Source organism: Sapajus apella, unplaced genomic scaffold (assembly GCF_009761245.1).
Source record: "Sapajus apella isolate SASKATOON/1434 unplaced genomic scaffold, GSC_monkey_1.0 scaffold26, whole genome shotgun sequence".
Lineage (NCBI taxonomy): Eukaryota > Metazoa > Chordata > Mammalia > Primates > Cebidae > Sapajus > Sapajus apella.
Window position 1 is genome coordinate 23,236,183 of NW_022436966.1, and position 17,223 is coordinate 23,253,405.

Here is a 17,223-nt window from a genome sequence, read left to right on the forward strand (position 1 = left end):
AATGCAGATACGCTGAGTATTATAAAATGTTGGTAGCCATAGACAGACCTGGGTTTGAATTTTGGCTGTACCATTTATGAAGCCTAAATAGCCTATGTTCTTTAAGACTGTTTTCTTTCCTATAATAATAATACCTATACCACAGAGTGTTATGAGGAATAAATGAGAAAAATTTATGAGCAAAGTGTACAGCACAGAAACTACTGTATAATAATAGGAAAAGTAATAATTGTTAACTAAGTAAAATAAGAAACAAAATGTAGGTGTCACAGGGAAGTCATAGCAGCTGTGTTAAGCATCAGTTGACAATTGAGTAATGTTAAAATATATGGAAGTAAGAAAGGTTTTGATGAGGGTTTTGATACTTAAGTTCATCCCAAGTTATTGCTAAATTTTTCATGGAGCTATTTAAAAGCTTGGCTTTACCTATTAATTTGAATGAGTGAGGGAGGAAAGGAAGGAGGGGAAAGAAAGAAGGACTGTAGCAGTTTTTTTTGAGTTGGGGTCTCTGTTGCCCAGTAGGAATGCAGTGCCACAATTATAGCTCACTGCACCCTCAAACTGCCGGGCTCAGGTGATCCTCCGACTTCAGCCACCCCAGTAGCCGAGACTACAGGCATGCACCACAATGCCCGGCTAATTTTTTACATTTTTTTGTAAAGATGGAGTCTCCTCCCTTTGTTGCCCAAGCTGGTCTGGAACTCTTGGCCTCAGGCAATACTCCACTCTCAGTCTCCCACAGTACTGGGATTACAGGCATGAACTACCGTGCCCAGCAACCTCAGCAACTTCTGAGAGAGAACTGGAAGGACTGCTGCCATATTCACATGTACACACATGCACACATTCACACACTCACAGTCCTCATTACTCTAGCTATAATGTTGCCATTTTGTCTTCGAATAAACCAGGCTCTCCAAAAATTTCTAGTTCCAGGCCTTAAGGATTCTGTGGAATAAATCTCATTTTTTGTAAAGACAGATTATTCAAACTTCTGTATGTAAAAATGGAAATTGATCTTAAGAAAATGATTTCTGGATGTATATATTTTTGGGTGTTGTAGTCAATGAGTTCCCAGGAAAAGAGGCTATTTTGGTATCAAGAAGTTAGTTGAGTAGATATCAGTTAATAAGCAGTATCATCAACATTTCAAAATATAACTCTTCTTGCATTTTTCTGGAACGTAATACATGTTGATGAAAAACATATACAGACTCTCTGGGATCCCTAGTTTTGAAACAGATTTTCTGTTATTGCCTTTATGGCTTTCTTCTTGACAATTATGGAAAGTAGGCCTGACTAACGAGATCCTTTTCAACTCCAATAGCAACAGGATAGAAAAGCACCCTAGAAACTTCTGCAACTACTCTGAATTGAAAAAAGAGCCCAAGTTAGCTGTCAACTATTTGCAGTACTGTGGGTGTCAGATGATGTTGATGTAAATAAGGCATTCAAATGAATCAAACTGCAGACTGGTGACTCAGTTAACTTTAAATAGCTTAGTGATTTCAGTCATTGGGATTAAGTGACATATTACCTTGAAGCATAGGGAAAGCAGATACAATATTTTCATTATTGTACATTGATCCCAGTTCTCCCAAGCACAGAAGAAGTGATTTCTGATTTAATGAAATAAATACTACATTTATCTTTTTTACTGAAGATATTACAAAGGTTGAGGGTTAGAGACGTAGTGAGTTAAAATATTTTCTAAATATTCGATGTTAATGCCCGTGTTCAGCCCCCTCGCTTAGCACCTTTACTCAAAACTTTAATACCAAAGGTCCTTCACTTTCTTACTCTGTCTCCCAGGCTGGAGTACAGTGACATGATCGTGGCTCACTGTATTCTTGAACTCCTGGGTTTAAGTGATCCTCCCACCTTTGACTCTTGAGCAGCTAGGACTACAGGTGTGCATCACTACATCCAATTAATGCTTGTTTTACTTTTTTCTAGAGACAGGTACTGGCTGTCTTTTCCAGGCTGGTCTTGACCACCTGGCTTCAAGCGAACCCCCTATCTCAGCTTCTCCAGCTGCTGTGATTACAGGTGTGAGCCACAATGCCTGGCTTTCACACTTTCTTAGTGATTGGATTCAAACCAGTTTCCCCTTGAAAATTTATCAAATTACAGAATTTTTTCTTCGAATTAGTCAGATGACATACAGTTCTCAGCCAGTGTGTTCAATCTTCATTAGAGATTGGAAAGTGAGAGAACTAAGAAGAAAGAGAAGGAGTCACAGGAACCTGTAAAAGGACTGACGATCTAGTTGAAAAAAGACAAAACAGTTGAATGAAACCTTTGAGATTTTACAATAGTATAGAATACTAAAATTAGTCATGTGATATATGATTGAGTTTATTAAAACATTTGTAATAGGTGTTATTGGATTACTTTCTAATAATAATCAAATAATTAATAATATTCTCATCAGCATTGGGATTTCTTCTGCACTTGCTTGTGTGTATTTTTATCTATACTTCTGGGAGGTTGTCTTTTTTCCTATTAGTTGACGCACGCTTGGCATTTTAGAGAGATTTACTCTTGGTCTGTCATATGTACTACCCATACTTCCTCTGTCCTATTTCATTTTCATTTTGTTGATGATATGCCTTTTGCCACATAAAATTGTTATTTATGGGGTCAAATAGGCTCATCTTTTTCTTATGGCTTCATTCTATAGTCTACAATCTCTGCGATAAATTTCAGGTCCACCTGGAAATTTCTTCTCACTCTCCCTTTAGTCTCACTGGGCTACAGCCACTCTATTTATTCCTGAAAAGTAAACTGTGTCCTCAAGGTTATCCCACATGTTATTAGTAGACTCCTCTGCCCACTTTCACTTGCCCACTCTCTACTCATTTTTATCTTAAGTGTCACAAATTCAGAAGGATCTTTCGGATTCTGCAGTTGCAATCAGAAACCTTGGTCCGACTCCTGCATGGTACCTGCAGTTTTCCTTCATCATGCGTATCCCAGCTGTTACTTTATGCTTAACTGTGTGATTCTTTGTTGTCTGCCTCTCTGGCTCACTATATGTTAAGGTCCATGAGGACATATACATCAAGTTTGTTTGGGTATTTCCTATACCCCCGGACCTCATAGAGTCCCTGGAATGTGAACTATAGCCCATTATATATTTGTTGATAGAAGGAGTGGATTTTCTTGGAGAAAAATTCATAAAAGATGAGACATTTGAGCCAAGTTTTGAGAAATAAGTACTATTGAAACAGGCAGAAGATAAAAGCTTATATGAAGGTTGAACTCTTTTTGGTATGTGGGGACTTGGAGGCAGCAATAATATTATGACTGTAACTTCCTTTGACAGATAGGGAAGGTAAATTGTAGTAGATAGCTGTGAACAGACTGCGAAGGGCCGGGAGAACAGTAGGCGCACGGGTGTTTGAGTAAGCACCACAGTGGATGCAAACTACAAGGATACAATGACTATGTAAAAAGTCTATGAAGCTTATAGACGACTAAGGTGTGGGCATACAGTTCATAACATACTGAATAACTGAAGAATAAGATTTGTAATTACCATGATCCTACAGCTTCCCCTGGTGATGAGGGAGATTTTGCATGTTCCTCTGTTTAAGTGTCACCAAAGTCATACAGAGTATGGATGCCGTTGTCTCTTCTGTTCCATGTGGTACCATTGGAGGTAGCAACCTGTCCTAGTTGGGCTTCTCTATCGTGCAAGCACATGATGAGTTTTTCTGTGCCTAGTATCCCTTGCCGTTAAATACCTAAATCTTTGAAGAAGATAATGAACCTCTTGGTATCAGAGTGGTGGCCCCTTAACTGCCCTTCAAACGCATGCTTTGGCGGTTTTGAAAGAAGTAGAGGAGTATGTCAGACACGGCAGCCAGAAGGGTAGCAAAGGTTTATCGATTTCCAAGTTCTTTCTAAATCTCCAGTGTACTGGGGAAGAGGCTAAGATGTGTCAGACATGTCCCCTCTCAAGACTCCTGTCTGACCTCCATAAGTGAACCTGAGAATGTTCAGGCATGGGTGGAGTTGGTGAGAGGGAGAATGGAAGGAATTTGAAACATCCAGCATCCCTCACTTCTGACAAAACCACAGCATGAGTCAAATTCATGCATGTCATATAAATCATTGTGTACCTGCTTTCCTACAAATGTAGCATTTAAACGTGGCTTCTTGTGAATGACTACATAATAATTATTTCTTCTGGCCTACACAGTATTGAAGCAAAAAAAAAAAAAAAAAAAAAGGAAAAAGTAATAAACTTTGAGTTGTTTTTTTCCAAACGAGGAAAAAAACTGCTAATCTCAATTCACAAACACCCCAGGAGGCTACAATTCCAATTTTCTTTTCACAGTATTAATGAAACTGGCTACTGGAAAAGTCAAGTCAAATCTTCCCCTATAAATCCAGACTTTCAAGGCTAGCCTAGAATTATAATAACTTCGACATCTCTTAGACACAGTATAGAACTCTGGCCTAATGAGATCATTTTAGGCAACTTTTTCCTAGGTGGGGTGGAGACAGAAATTTAAAATCTATTACTTTAAGTTTGATTTATGAGAAAACCAGAAAGACTTGTCAGAAACTCTTAGTGAGAAGAAATTCGATAAATGCATCTTTTCACGAGTTTTTTTTAAAGGATCATTGCAAGACAGGACATTTAACAATTCTGATTAGCAGAATGATATATGCCGAGCATTATGGAGTTTAATGATCCTTTATGACCCCCTCTTGATCTTACATATATGGCCTATGTTCTTTTTCTTTTAACCACTAGCATGGTTTATTCTTTATTATCTCAAGGTTGGTAGTTTCTCACAACCTTTTTCTCGAAGCTCAAAAGCTGAATTTTCATTGTCATCAGGATAGTGATACTCTTGCTTTGCCTTTGGTGTGCCAGGGTCATAGTTGATGACATACACATACATTAACAGTCTATACTGAAGAAATAAAACCAGCCTGAAAAATTACCTGGAAACTATAATCTAACCTTGAAAGTTAACATTGCAACCATCATCTATGTAAGATTACAGCTCATTCAAGTTTACAAAATAATTTCATAAAAGTGACAATACGAGTGATAAAAAAGAGCATCTGATGGGATGCTAATATCTTGGTGAGCTCATCAATAGAAATATAAGGTCTCGCCACCTGCCAAACCCCATTCTATATCAGGAATTAGGATTATAAACACCATTTATCATGAAGAGTCGTAAAAACATAGATCAAGAGCAGTTTTCTTCAATGACAATAATTGATTGCTATGTTTCCAATTTCAGAAAGAATAATAATAAGGATGTCACTTTCCATTGCAAAGTGAAATCTCCTTGGAAAAGTTTATTAATATTCAAAAACGTACCTTTCAAATTGCTTAGTTATTTCAGCACTTTGGTTGTGAATCATTGTGCTAAGTAACTAAAAGACTTAACTTCTATTTGTATATGATAAGGTATGATTAAGTACAATGAAACAATGCAGTAAATACAATGCAAAATTTAATGGCTTAAGGTGCCCCCCCCCTCAGATCACCATATGCATCACGAAAGTTTTTTTTCTAAATTAGGTGATCAAATATTACTTGTTTTGATAAAGCATACAATTTCATCTGCAAACAAATTTAGAAAGTTACACTTTAAAGTAATCATGCCAATATGAAACAAAATTTGTTCTGGTGAAATAATCACATGTAGACATTTGTGCCAGTAAGAATTATTTTACATTGTGTTTTGAAATTAGGAACTTGACAATACATTTTGTGGCTTATTGAACACCTTCCTGAGTAATACACCAACCCAAGAGGCAAAAAGTCCTGACCACCTTCATTTACCTGGGGTTGGAGAGGGCCCCTATAGGGATAATTTAGGAGCTGGAAGAGCAAAGCACAGAGGTGATAAAGAGGGGGCAGTGGGAGGAAGAATAGAGAGGAGCATAGAGGAAGAGCAGAGGTTACAAGAAGCTGGGAAGAGATGAATATTTTATTGTCTAATATTAATTAAACAACAACAACAACAACAAAAAAAAAAAACGAGAAAACTCATAGGATTCCTGATAAATCTACTGGGACAAAGCAGACCATGTGGAAAATTTCTAGAGACCACCATATCTTGCCAAATGCTAGAAAAGAGAGGAAGGATGAAAAGCTACTTTTCAGTGGTCCTTTAAAGTAACATGCTTTATCAGTGCAAGAATCCCAGGAACTTTTCTGTAGCCATTTGGCCAAGTGAATCTCAGAAGTAGGAAAGAAGTGAATACAAATATGAAATAAATCATAACTATTGTACTGCTCTGTTTCCTTGCTAGAATAATCAGCAGCTTCCAAATCATTTAGGTTAAAAATACCAGCAAAAGTCAAAAGCCTTCATATTGTGATGAAGGTGTGCATTCCTGCTCTTCCGACATGTAGTAGAGCACTGTCAATCCTACTGAGGTTTTCCACTGACCAGAGTTCCTTATGCTCCTGGGCCCAATATAATGAACTGGCTATATCAGCTTGCTTTAACCTACACATCACAGGTAACCTTTGATGATTCAAGAGTTAAAGACTTAAGCTTATATGTGTGTAATCCATATTTTGGTTCCTCCTCTGTTATTCTCTTTCACTTGCTTTTTTAAGTAAGTTAAATCTTTTTTACAAGTTATTCTTTGTCACGTGCTGGGACAAAGAAATTAAAAAGCAGTGAAAGTAAACATTAATTACATTATTCACCTTTCAGCACTGCTAAGAAAAAAAAACATGTTTCAGATTGCTTTAATTAAAAAAAAAAAAAGTCTTATTTTTGTTTCTTACATAGTATAGCCCTCTATGCAAAATTCTCAAATCCATGAAATATACAAATTATACATTTATCTTATTTTTTCACATTTTAGTAAATGGTTGAGATGACTGCATTTCTCCTTATATAAAAAGATATTTAACCATATAAGTCATTAATACTAGTCTCTACATTAATATAAGATTTCTTCAGATATTTTTCAGTAATCATCAAAATAAAGCAATAGTGACAATAAGGGAAACCACATTTATAATTCATGAATATATTTAACTCTTTTTGGTCTTTTATTACATATCTAGGAGATATGTCCCATTAACACATAAATATTTATATTCCCAAAAGTTAGGAAAAATTTCATTTAGCCTTCACATGTGAAGCATAAGTATTCATAAAAAATACTAATCAGTTAGATATGGGAATAACTACATATTCCAAACATACCTATAATAATATCTGCTATGATGATTACTCAAATTTTAATTTGAATCAGGGGAAAAGATAATATGTTTCTTTATTGGGTTTAGATTTTAATTTTGGTGGCGCTTTTATAGGTTATTTTTTTCTTTAATTTTGTATTATACTTAACGTTTTGGGATACATGTGCATGCGCAGAACATGCAGGTTTGTTACATAGGTATACATGTGCCATGGTGGTTTGCTGTATCCATTACTCAGCCATCCACATTAGGTGTTTCTCCTAATGCTATCCCTCCTGAATCCCACACCCCCTGACAGGCCACAGTGTGTGATGTTCCCTTCCCTGTGTGCATGTGTTCTCATTGTTCACCTCCCACTTATGAGTGAGAACATGTGGTATTTGGTTTTCCATTCTTGTGTTAGTTTCCAGCTTCATCCATGTCCCTGCAAAGGACATGAAGTCATCCTTTTTTTATGGCTGCATGGTATTCCAATGATGTATAGGTGCCACATTTTCTTTATCCAGTCTATCATTGATGTGCATTTGAGCTGGTTTCAAGTCTTTGCCATTGTGAATACTGCTGCAATAAACATACATCTGCATGTGACTTTATAGTAGAATGATTGGTAATTTTTTGGGTATATACCCAGGCTCAAATGCTATCTCTGGTTCTAGACCTTTGAGGAATCAGCACACTATCTTCCACATGGTTGAACTAATTTATACTCCCACCAACAGTGTAAAAGTGTTCCTATTTCTCCACATCCTCTCCAGCATCTTATTTCCTAACTTTTTAATGATCACCATTCTAACTGGTGTGAGGTGGTATCTTATTGTGGTTTTGATTTGTATTTCTCTAATGACCAGTGGTGATGAGCTTTTTTTTCATATGTTTGTTGGCCACATAAATGTCATCTTTTGAGAAGTGTCTGCTCACATTCTTCGCCCCCTTTTTGATTTTTTTTTTCTTGTAAATTTTTTTAAGTTCCTCATAGATGTCTGGATATTAGCCCTTTGTCAGATGGATAGATTGCAAAAATTTTCTCCCATTCTGTAGGTTTTCTAAGTTGGAGGCACCACGCTACCTCACTTCAAACAATACTACAAGGCTACAGTATCCAAAACAGCACAGTACTGGTACCAAAACACATGTATAGACCAATGGAACAGAACAGAAGCCTCAGAAATAACAACACACATCTACAGTCATCTAATCTTTGACAAATCTGACAAAAACAAACAATGGGGAAAGGATTCCCTATTTAATAAATGGTGCTGGGAAAACTGGCTAGCCATATGCAGAAGACTGAAACTGGACCCCTTCCTTACACCTTATACAAAAATTAACTCAAGATGGAATAAAGACTTAAATGTAAGACCTAAAAGCATAGAAACCCTAGAAGAAAACCTAGGCAGTACCATTCAGGACATAGGCATGGGCAAGCACTTCAGGACTAAAACACCAAAACCAATGACGACAAAAGCCAAAATTGACAAATGAGATCTAATTAACCTAAAGAGTTTCTGTAGGTTATATTTTAAAGAAAGATGATATTTAGAATTTTTACATCTGGGTTTTGTGTAGAGATATCTTTGGACTTTATATGACTTAAGCAGCATTTTGGCTAGTGTTACAAAAAAGAAAGTATTTTCCTTAAACAGGAGATGTTTTCAAATGCATATGGCACAGCTGAAGCATTTCAGGTTTTGTTATGGTCTTTGTGATCTCATTCTTATTTTAACACAAAGTTGCTCTTATTATACTATGTGCATAGTTGTTTTGAAAACACCTCAGAAATACTTAAGCAGATAAAAATGTTTTGATAAGAGTCCACTTATGATACCAATTTTTATTGAAAAATATGTCTATTTTTAGTATATAAAATATAAATCCTGCATTCCATTAAAATTCTCAAATTTTACTATCATAAGCTAAATCATTCAAATGTTATCTCCATTCTCCCTATTCCACTCTGACAGACAAAGTGAAAGTGAGGTAACTGTGAAAATGTGTTTAAAGTGAAAGCATTTCATCAGGATGGAAAGAAATGATTTAGGTGACATTTAAATAAAATCTCCTTGTGAGCTCTCAAGACACCATAGTAAAAGAATGCTCCATAAAATGAAAGTTTTCATGTAGTGAAAGCAGCTGAGCTAATTGGCACACTTTGGCAAAGATGACTGTATTTAAAAGAGAAAGTGCTGCCTTTGGTCTGTCAGACAGTGACAAGTTACCGAGGTAGATTCTATTCTTCATGAGAGGAAATTAATTTCTTGTAATCAAATACAGTGGATTATAGTCTTTGTCTCCTTGCACCTTGGGCACAGAAGCAACTCCAAGGCTTTTTATTCAGCCACACTACGTGGGCTTTTGTAAAACAAGCAATGACATATTCCGCATAAAAATTTTCACCTGCTACATTTTGTAGTGCCAGAACACAGCATCTTGCTACCTTGAGACTTAGAGCTAACGCTTTGGAAATGGCTGTATTTGTAAGGCTTTATTTGGGGAAGGAAAGGAAAAATCACAGAAAAAAAAAAAAAAAAACATTTAGGCAAAAGAAATCTTGATGATTTTTGAAAATGCAATTACAAAGCAGTATAGAGCCATATGTTTGATTAAAAGGTTTCTAGTGATTAACAAAAACTTTTGCAGAAATATTAAAATTAATTATGAAGTGATATTTAGTAGGAGCGAAATAAAAGCACAATTTTAGTCTTCTCGAGTTTTCAATTCCTACATAAACATGAACACACACTTGTACACACACATCTTTATCTGCTATATATGCAATCTTGAGATTATTGTTCATTATGCATAATTGGCAAAAAGTAGTGTTTTGAAAGTTGTAGCATTTTTCATACATCTGAAAAGTAATAATTTTATGTAGGACAAGTGAGAAGATGTTGTTTCAGGGAAAAACAGAAAACACAATTCACAAGAACATGACATACAGTCAGAGTAGAATAGAATATTCTTCTCTATATATAGTTTCTATCCTTTTATATTTAACAATGACAAAAAAAGTTTAGAGGAAATGAGCTGCCCCTTCTCCTCCCCATATCTACCTGTTAAATCTCAGGTCTATTCTTCCCCATCGATAGTCAATTTCAGTGTCTAACCAAGCCTTCAAGAAGACATAGGCACCCCAAAATCCATTGCTCTCATCCAAGAAAGAGCCTTATCTGTGCTTGGGGAGACACAAGAAGGGTTTTGTCAGTTGAATACAGCTAGACTAGCCAGACTTCTATTATCATCTATTAAGTAATTCTGAGTTTTGACTCAAAAATCAATCTAGACTGTATTATTTAAAACTGAGAAAGAATATTAGTTTCTCCTCCAAAGTTTAGCTTGGGAGATCCCCAATGAATTAATAAAATACACCCATACTTATGTAAACAAATAAATCTCCAACAAAATGGAAATTAGTCTATTTTTGTTTATAAAAATGTAATTTAAAGTTACACTTTAAAAAGACAGTTACAACGTGTGGATTGGCTCACTGTTCAATACTGTATTCTTTACAATACAAGGCAATATGATTTCTAAAGTAATCCTAAATTTAGTTGTCCTGATTCAGTTTAGAGTTAGACCTACGTTCTAGAGCAACACCAATTTGATGCTTATGATTCCCTCTAGTATTATAGCGTAGTGCTGTTCTGATTTTCTTTATGTTGGGTTTGTGGTTTTTTACTTAACCCACCAGCATGGCCCTTTAGAGCTAACTGGAGTTGATTTGGAGCAATGCTTACAAAACTCTGTAAATAAAATTGGTGAAAAAATAAGATGTAGCAAGGAACCTCTCCCAGAGAACTTTGAATCACAGTCCCTAGTTTTTAGTAACCGTGAGGCAAAGGGATAGCTACATTTAGTAACAGGATACTTTTCCTAAAGCATAGGTGCTTAACATTAGGCACTGAAATAAATAATGAATGTTAATATAGCTCTCTGGGATGCAGTGAACTCAATGGTCACTTTGTGTTTGTTCTCATCCTCTTTTCTACAGCCAACCCAACCCGAGCAGGCGGGAGAGAGCCGTACCCAGGCTCAGCAGAAGTGATCCGGGAGTCCAGCAGCACCACGGGTATGGTCGTGGGGATAGTAGCTGCTGCCGCCCTGTGCATCCTTATCCTCCTCTATGCCATGTACAAGTACAGAAACCGGGATGAAGGCTCATACCATGTGGACGAGAGTCGAAACTACATCAGTAACTCAGCACAGTCCAATGGGGCTGTCGTAAAGGAGAAACAACCCAGCAGTGCGAAAAGCGCCAACAAAAATAAGAAAAACAAGGATAAAGAGTATTATGTCTGATCCCAAGATCTTAAATGGACACTTGTATAGAAATAGTCTTCATTTTATCTGAGACATAATATAAACTTATTTACTTTCCTTTTTATGAAGCACATACAAAAGAAGACAGGGAATGCAATCAGGAAGGAAAGACTTAAAAAAATAAAAATAAAAACAAGTATCTCATGCTCTTGTTTCTCAAAAAAGAAAAACAAAAAACAGGGGCCAATAAATTCCCTAACATCCACAGTGTTTTCATTTACTCTGCCTGTCTTTATGTTGCTGGAACATTTCTAAAAGACAGTGATGACCGCACGCATTCATAAAGCAAAGGAGTATTACAGCATCAAGGCACAACACAAAAACCAACACAAAACATAACACAAAAAAGAAGCTACCTATGATCCTGGATTTAGCCAAAGTGCTAGCGCTTTCCTGAGATGTCAGTTAGTCCAATTGCCAGAGAAGACTGTCCTTTTGAGTGACTCAACCTGCAAACCTTTAAGCGTTTGCCGCCTGGTGCAACTGGAGCAGTGGTTGGAACTTGCATTTGAAACAAAGTGCTGGCTTTTTTGAAGACTTGTGTAGGAACACATTCAAAAAGCCCCTTTCTGGTTGTGAGAGAGGAAAAAAAAAAGTATGGAGGCCTTATTTTCAAAAATGTGAAATATAAGGCACATTTTCACACTAAAATTTCAAAACAAAAACAAGAGGGCATAGATGCAATCATTGGGAAATTTTCATGCACGCTTATTATGTTATTACATATGTTTATATAAAATCCATCTCTGTGTGCTTTCTGGACTGTGATAAGTGACGTTTTATAGCCTGTTGTATAGAAAATGCAAAATATATCTCTGCTCTTCAGCCATTTTTGCTAAATTCAATGTTATAAGTGTTGCTAAGTATAGGGAGTTTTATGACATCAGAGCAACAATTATTTCGGTTGGGTTTTTGTTTTTGCCACCATTATAAATTGCCACAATTACTTACTTTTATTTTTTAAAGAAATTACAGTGTAGTGTTTATTCTAAGGAAGATATGTATGAATGTATATAAAAAGACTCAGCTACTTTTTTTCTTATATGTACAGCCTTCATTCTGTTGCAATTAAGTTTTAGTACTTGTATGAAAGGTGTGAATTAGAAAGTCAAATATATACATATGTATCTTATAATCTTTTCTCCCTGAAATACTCACATTCCCACCTACATTCACTATTTTGACACACGCGCGCGCACACACGCACACACTCACACACTCATCCACAGCAATCCATCAGGTATGCTAGAAGATCCAAACATGCATACAGTAGCAAACATTTACTGACGAATTGAAAAACAGGAAGGCAGAGGGTTGTGCCAAGGAATTGATGACAAATAGAGTGATTTGCTTCATTGAGATCTTGCTCCCAGGAAACCCCAAGAAGATTTCAGTCCCTAATAAAATGAACCTTTCCTTATCAAATAGAAATATCACTGATATACTGCTGCATGAATAAGAACCATTGTGTGGGCAGGTTATGGAAGCAAAATTGGTTAATCCACACCTTAACTCTGGCTGCTGCAATTGAAAACTTTCTTTCGAATAAAATAATATATATATTCTCTGAATCTGATGTGCATGATGAACATTTTTGGAAAGTAAACACTTTCTCAACTAAAAGTATTTTTCAGTAATTTTTGATTCTGTATTACTACCCATTTAAAAAATTATTCTCTCTTATTGACTATGTTTTAACTTTTCTGGTTTTACACATATATTATTAAATATAGCTTTAACACATTAAGTAGTAGAAAAGTATAGATTATACACTTGTTTTTGCATATTATTCAACGACGTTCACAGCAATAAATTATTAATATGAGAAGGTAGTGCAAAAGAAAAGCATTATTAGATTGCAAGGTGATGCTTCAGTAAAAGTTGGTTGCATTACTTGAATACCTTCTAAAAGAATGATAATAGATTTTGTAGAAGAGAAGAAGAACTTTACAATTAGCTTTAATCAGCAAGGCAAAAAATGCAAAACATCTTTTGTGATACTTTAGTTGATGAAAAAAGCCAAGAAGTGGCCTGGATTTCAGACATAAAGCACCTTAGAAATACGTAAAATTCATAGCAAATTACCACTATCTATGGTTGCCAAGTCATTGTTGTATACACAGAATCACAAAGATTTTTTATAACCCAGAAAGTAGAAGGTATAAAATGCAAATTTAATATCCATTACTCGTTTTTTAGATTTTCATTATTTTTAATTTGCCAGGTAAAATAATTCACAAGTCTTTTTTTCATCCCCTGTCTCATTCAGTCTTACTCAGGGAAAGCCAGTAAAATCAGAAGGGAAGTGTACAACTACTAATTTACAGCTTGAAGGTTTTTTTTTTTTTTTTTTTTTTTTTTTCCTTTTTAAGGTTGCTTTTCTATTTTATCTATTAAGCTTGAACCAGTTTCCATCTGGAAAGATTCTGAAATATAACAGAAAATAAACTGAATAATGGTAATTTAAAGCAGTATATCTATGAAATGTGTTGTTTGGGATTGATTTGAATGTTTCTTCCCAGAATAAATTTTAAAGTTACATGCAATAAAATAATATTATCAGTAAAAATATTTCTAATGGCTTACACAAACTCTAGCTAAAATTATTTTTTCCTGGATGGGAAAAGTAAAGAGAGGAACAGAGTTAGGAGAAAATAACTTGAATCCCAAGTATCTTCATACCAAACATATCAGGGTTCCATGCATAGTTTGCAGTTGATTGAGGATTTCACACTACTTGGCATAAATTTGATTACATCTCTAGACTGTAACTTTTCTGATTGAGTATGCTTCTTTTTTATCCATGTAATGTGTTGCCTTTTTTAAAACAACAAAATACTACAATAATGTGTGAAGTGGTCAATCCCTAAGACATCAAAGAAAGGCCACAAAACCCTACCCTTCTAGTGCTTTGTGTGATTGGGTATCTAAGGGGTTTTCTTTTTTTTTTTTTTAATTTGTTTGTTTTTCTGTTGCAAGGCCAATTTATCCATTATTGGAAATGCTAAGCAAGTGGAATTTACTGTTTTGTTAATAAAATATTTCTTAATACAACTGTGGATTTATTGATTTTAAAAATTATATGTGGCGCCATTTCTTGATTAATGGGACAGTAAAGAAAGCTGCATTGAAAGGGAAGATGAATTTTTATACACTAGAGGAAGAATGTTGACTCTCTTTTTTTCTGGATTGTATTAGTCATTAAGCACCTCGATATTCATACACTTAAAGGTATAGCCACTAAATGTACCTTGGTTTACATTTGTCCATTGTGATATGCCAGAAACCATAAACTCACACAGTGTTAGTTGAAAACAACATAAAAATACTAATTTCATAAATATGCTTTTTCTCTATTAAAAAAATGGAATCCAAGTTAAGTAAACCTGTGATTAAATTCCAACAGTATCACATGCTAATTACAATTTGCCTAGCATCTTTGACTCTCACATTGTGTTATTTGAAAAAAAAAAAAAAAGTATAAGAACATACTGTACTATTTGTTTCCATGTAACTATTTCTCACAAAGCAAATTAGCTTTTTAGGAATAAGATGATTCATCAGAGGAAGTCCTAGTTCAACAGTTAATAAGTGTTTTAAAACCCTGGTGCTTGAAAATGATTTTCTGATAAACATGCACAAGTTTGGTCTTTCTTACTTCAACAGTAAACGGTCTGAACATGAATGCTTAATTCATTTTGTACTTGTAGTGTCTAGATATATGTGCTATTTCTTTATTACTATTCATGATTTTTAAAATGTAACTGAAGAAACAGTCCACATTTTCTTAATGTCTAAATTAAAGGATATATAATTTAATTTCCCTTAAAAATATGTCGACACTTCAAAGCTGGTTGCTGTGTAAAACCTATTATTAGTAATCAGACCAAGGATTTTGGGTCTTAACCTTTAGAGGGCATAGATGCCCAGGGCTCAATGATTAGGCATCAGGGGTTGCTAACTTTAATATATAAGTATATATAATGGATACATATAAATATATAAATAAATAATTGCTATTACATATAAATAAATATTTTAAGTATTAAATATTTAATATAAAAATATATATTTATATAATTTGGCAGATATGTAAATGAGCATTTTCCTGGTAAAAGTGTTCATTAGGTTCATCAAAGCCTCAAAGGGCTTCAAAATTCCCCAAAAGATTGAGAATCACTAAAAAAGACATTGGGTATTTTTTTTTTGTTTTTTGTTTTGTTTGGTTTTTTTTTTTTTTTTGAGACGGAGTTTCACTCTTGTTACCCAGGCTGGAGTGCAATGGCGCGATCTCGGCTCACCACAACCTCCGCCTCCTGGGTTCAGGCAATTCTCCTGCCTCAGCCTCCTGAGTAGCTGGGACTACAGGCACGCGCCACCATGCCCAGCTAATTTTTTGTAGTTTTAGTAGAGACGGGGTTTCACCATGTTGACCAGGATGGTCTTGATCTCTTGACCTTGTGATCCACCCGCCTCGGCCTCCCAAAGTGCTGGGATTACAGGCTTGAGCCACCGCGCCCGGCCAAGACATTGGGTATTAACAAAACTTTGTTAGAAATAATACTAAGGATGAGTGGTTCAATGAGTATTAAGAAGGCATCAAGAAATAAAAAAATCAGCTTGGAGTGGTGGTGAGCATCTATAGTCTCAGCTACTCAGGAGGCTGAGGCAGGAGAATTGCCTGAGCCTGGGAAGTGGAGGTTGCAGTAAGCCAAGTTTGTGCCGCTGCACTCCAGACTGAGTGACAGAGTGAGACTCCATCTCCAAAAACAAAACAAAACAAAAAACATCGAGGAGATGGCATGAACTAACTTTAACCATTACAGTATCCTTCTCTGTAACTAAATGTCCAGTTATACAACCTTTATTAAAATTAATCTTACTTCATTTTTACAAGTTCAATCTTCAAACATTTGTTGAGGACGAGTGTATAAAAATCATCCCCATTCAACCCATGTATCTCCACTCTTCTGAACAACTTAAAATCCATTTAAGGGAAAACTTCTCCAAGGATTGGAATCTTTGATTTAGGACCTTTAAGATAGTGAATATATAACCTGCCAGCAAGGTCTTAACCAATAAACCATCCATCTTTAAGAATATAGAGGTCATCAGTATTTGAGAGTGGCAACTATGCTATGAAAAATATCTTACTGATCTCTAAATATGCAGTTACCTTTAAATAAAAAGGAGAAAAATAACTTTTTGAAAAAATAGAATATAGGACTATCAGATTCATTCAGTAAAAATAGCAATCCATAAAACAAGTACTGAATGCTTCCGGTCTGTGATATTTCAGATACTTATAAAACAGTGTACTTTCAGTTAAATAAAATAATCCTAGTAATGATCTGTCACAAGCACAAAATGTAGAGCAAGGTGGGTCTAAATACTAGATTTGAAAATTACTAGCTGTGGGACTTTGCACAATCATTCGAATATTCTAAGTCTATTCAGCCTTAAAAGAGAAAGAACGATAAGGAGACAACCTATGAGATTGTGAGGAATAAAAAACATAACGCACTTACATGCTTTGCATAAAGTTCAATATTTTACTAAGATAAACATTAAAGTTCACCTGTTTAATAGGGTAAAATTACAGTGTGCTAGGTAGCTACTAAGAAAGCAGAATTATCATAAATTTGTAGATTTAAAATTAAGACTATTTTAGGGGGTTATGTTAATATTTCTCCCAACAAAGAAGA

The 17,223-nt window shown here is 35.2% G+C and overlaps 1 protein-coding gene across 36 annotated transcripts in view; it reads left to right on the plus strand.

The window, feature by feature from the left end:
• The window catches only part of NRXN1 (neurexin 1), a 1,131,792-nt gene extending 1,117,220 nt beyond the window's left edge, over positions 1-14,572 (plus strand). For all 36 annotated transcript variants that reach the window (XM_032292205.1, XM_032292206.1, XM_032292219.1 and 33 more), the window contains one exon: positions 11,190-14,572. In XM_032292205.1, the coding sequence (XP_032148096.1) occupies positions 11,190-11,497 (308 nt within the window). In that variant the 3' untranslated portion in view covers positions 11,498-14,572. The remainder of the gene's footprint in view (positions 1-11,189) is intronic.
• The last annotated feature ends 2,651 nt before the right edge of the window (positions 14,573-17,223 follow it).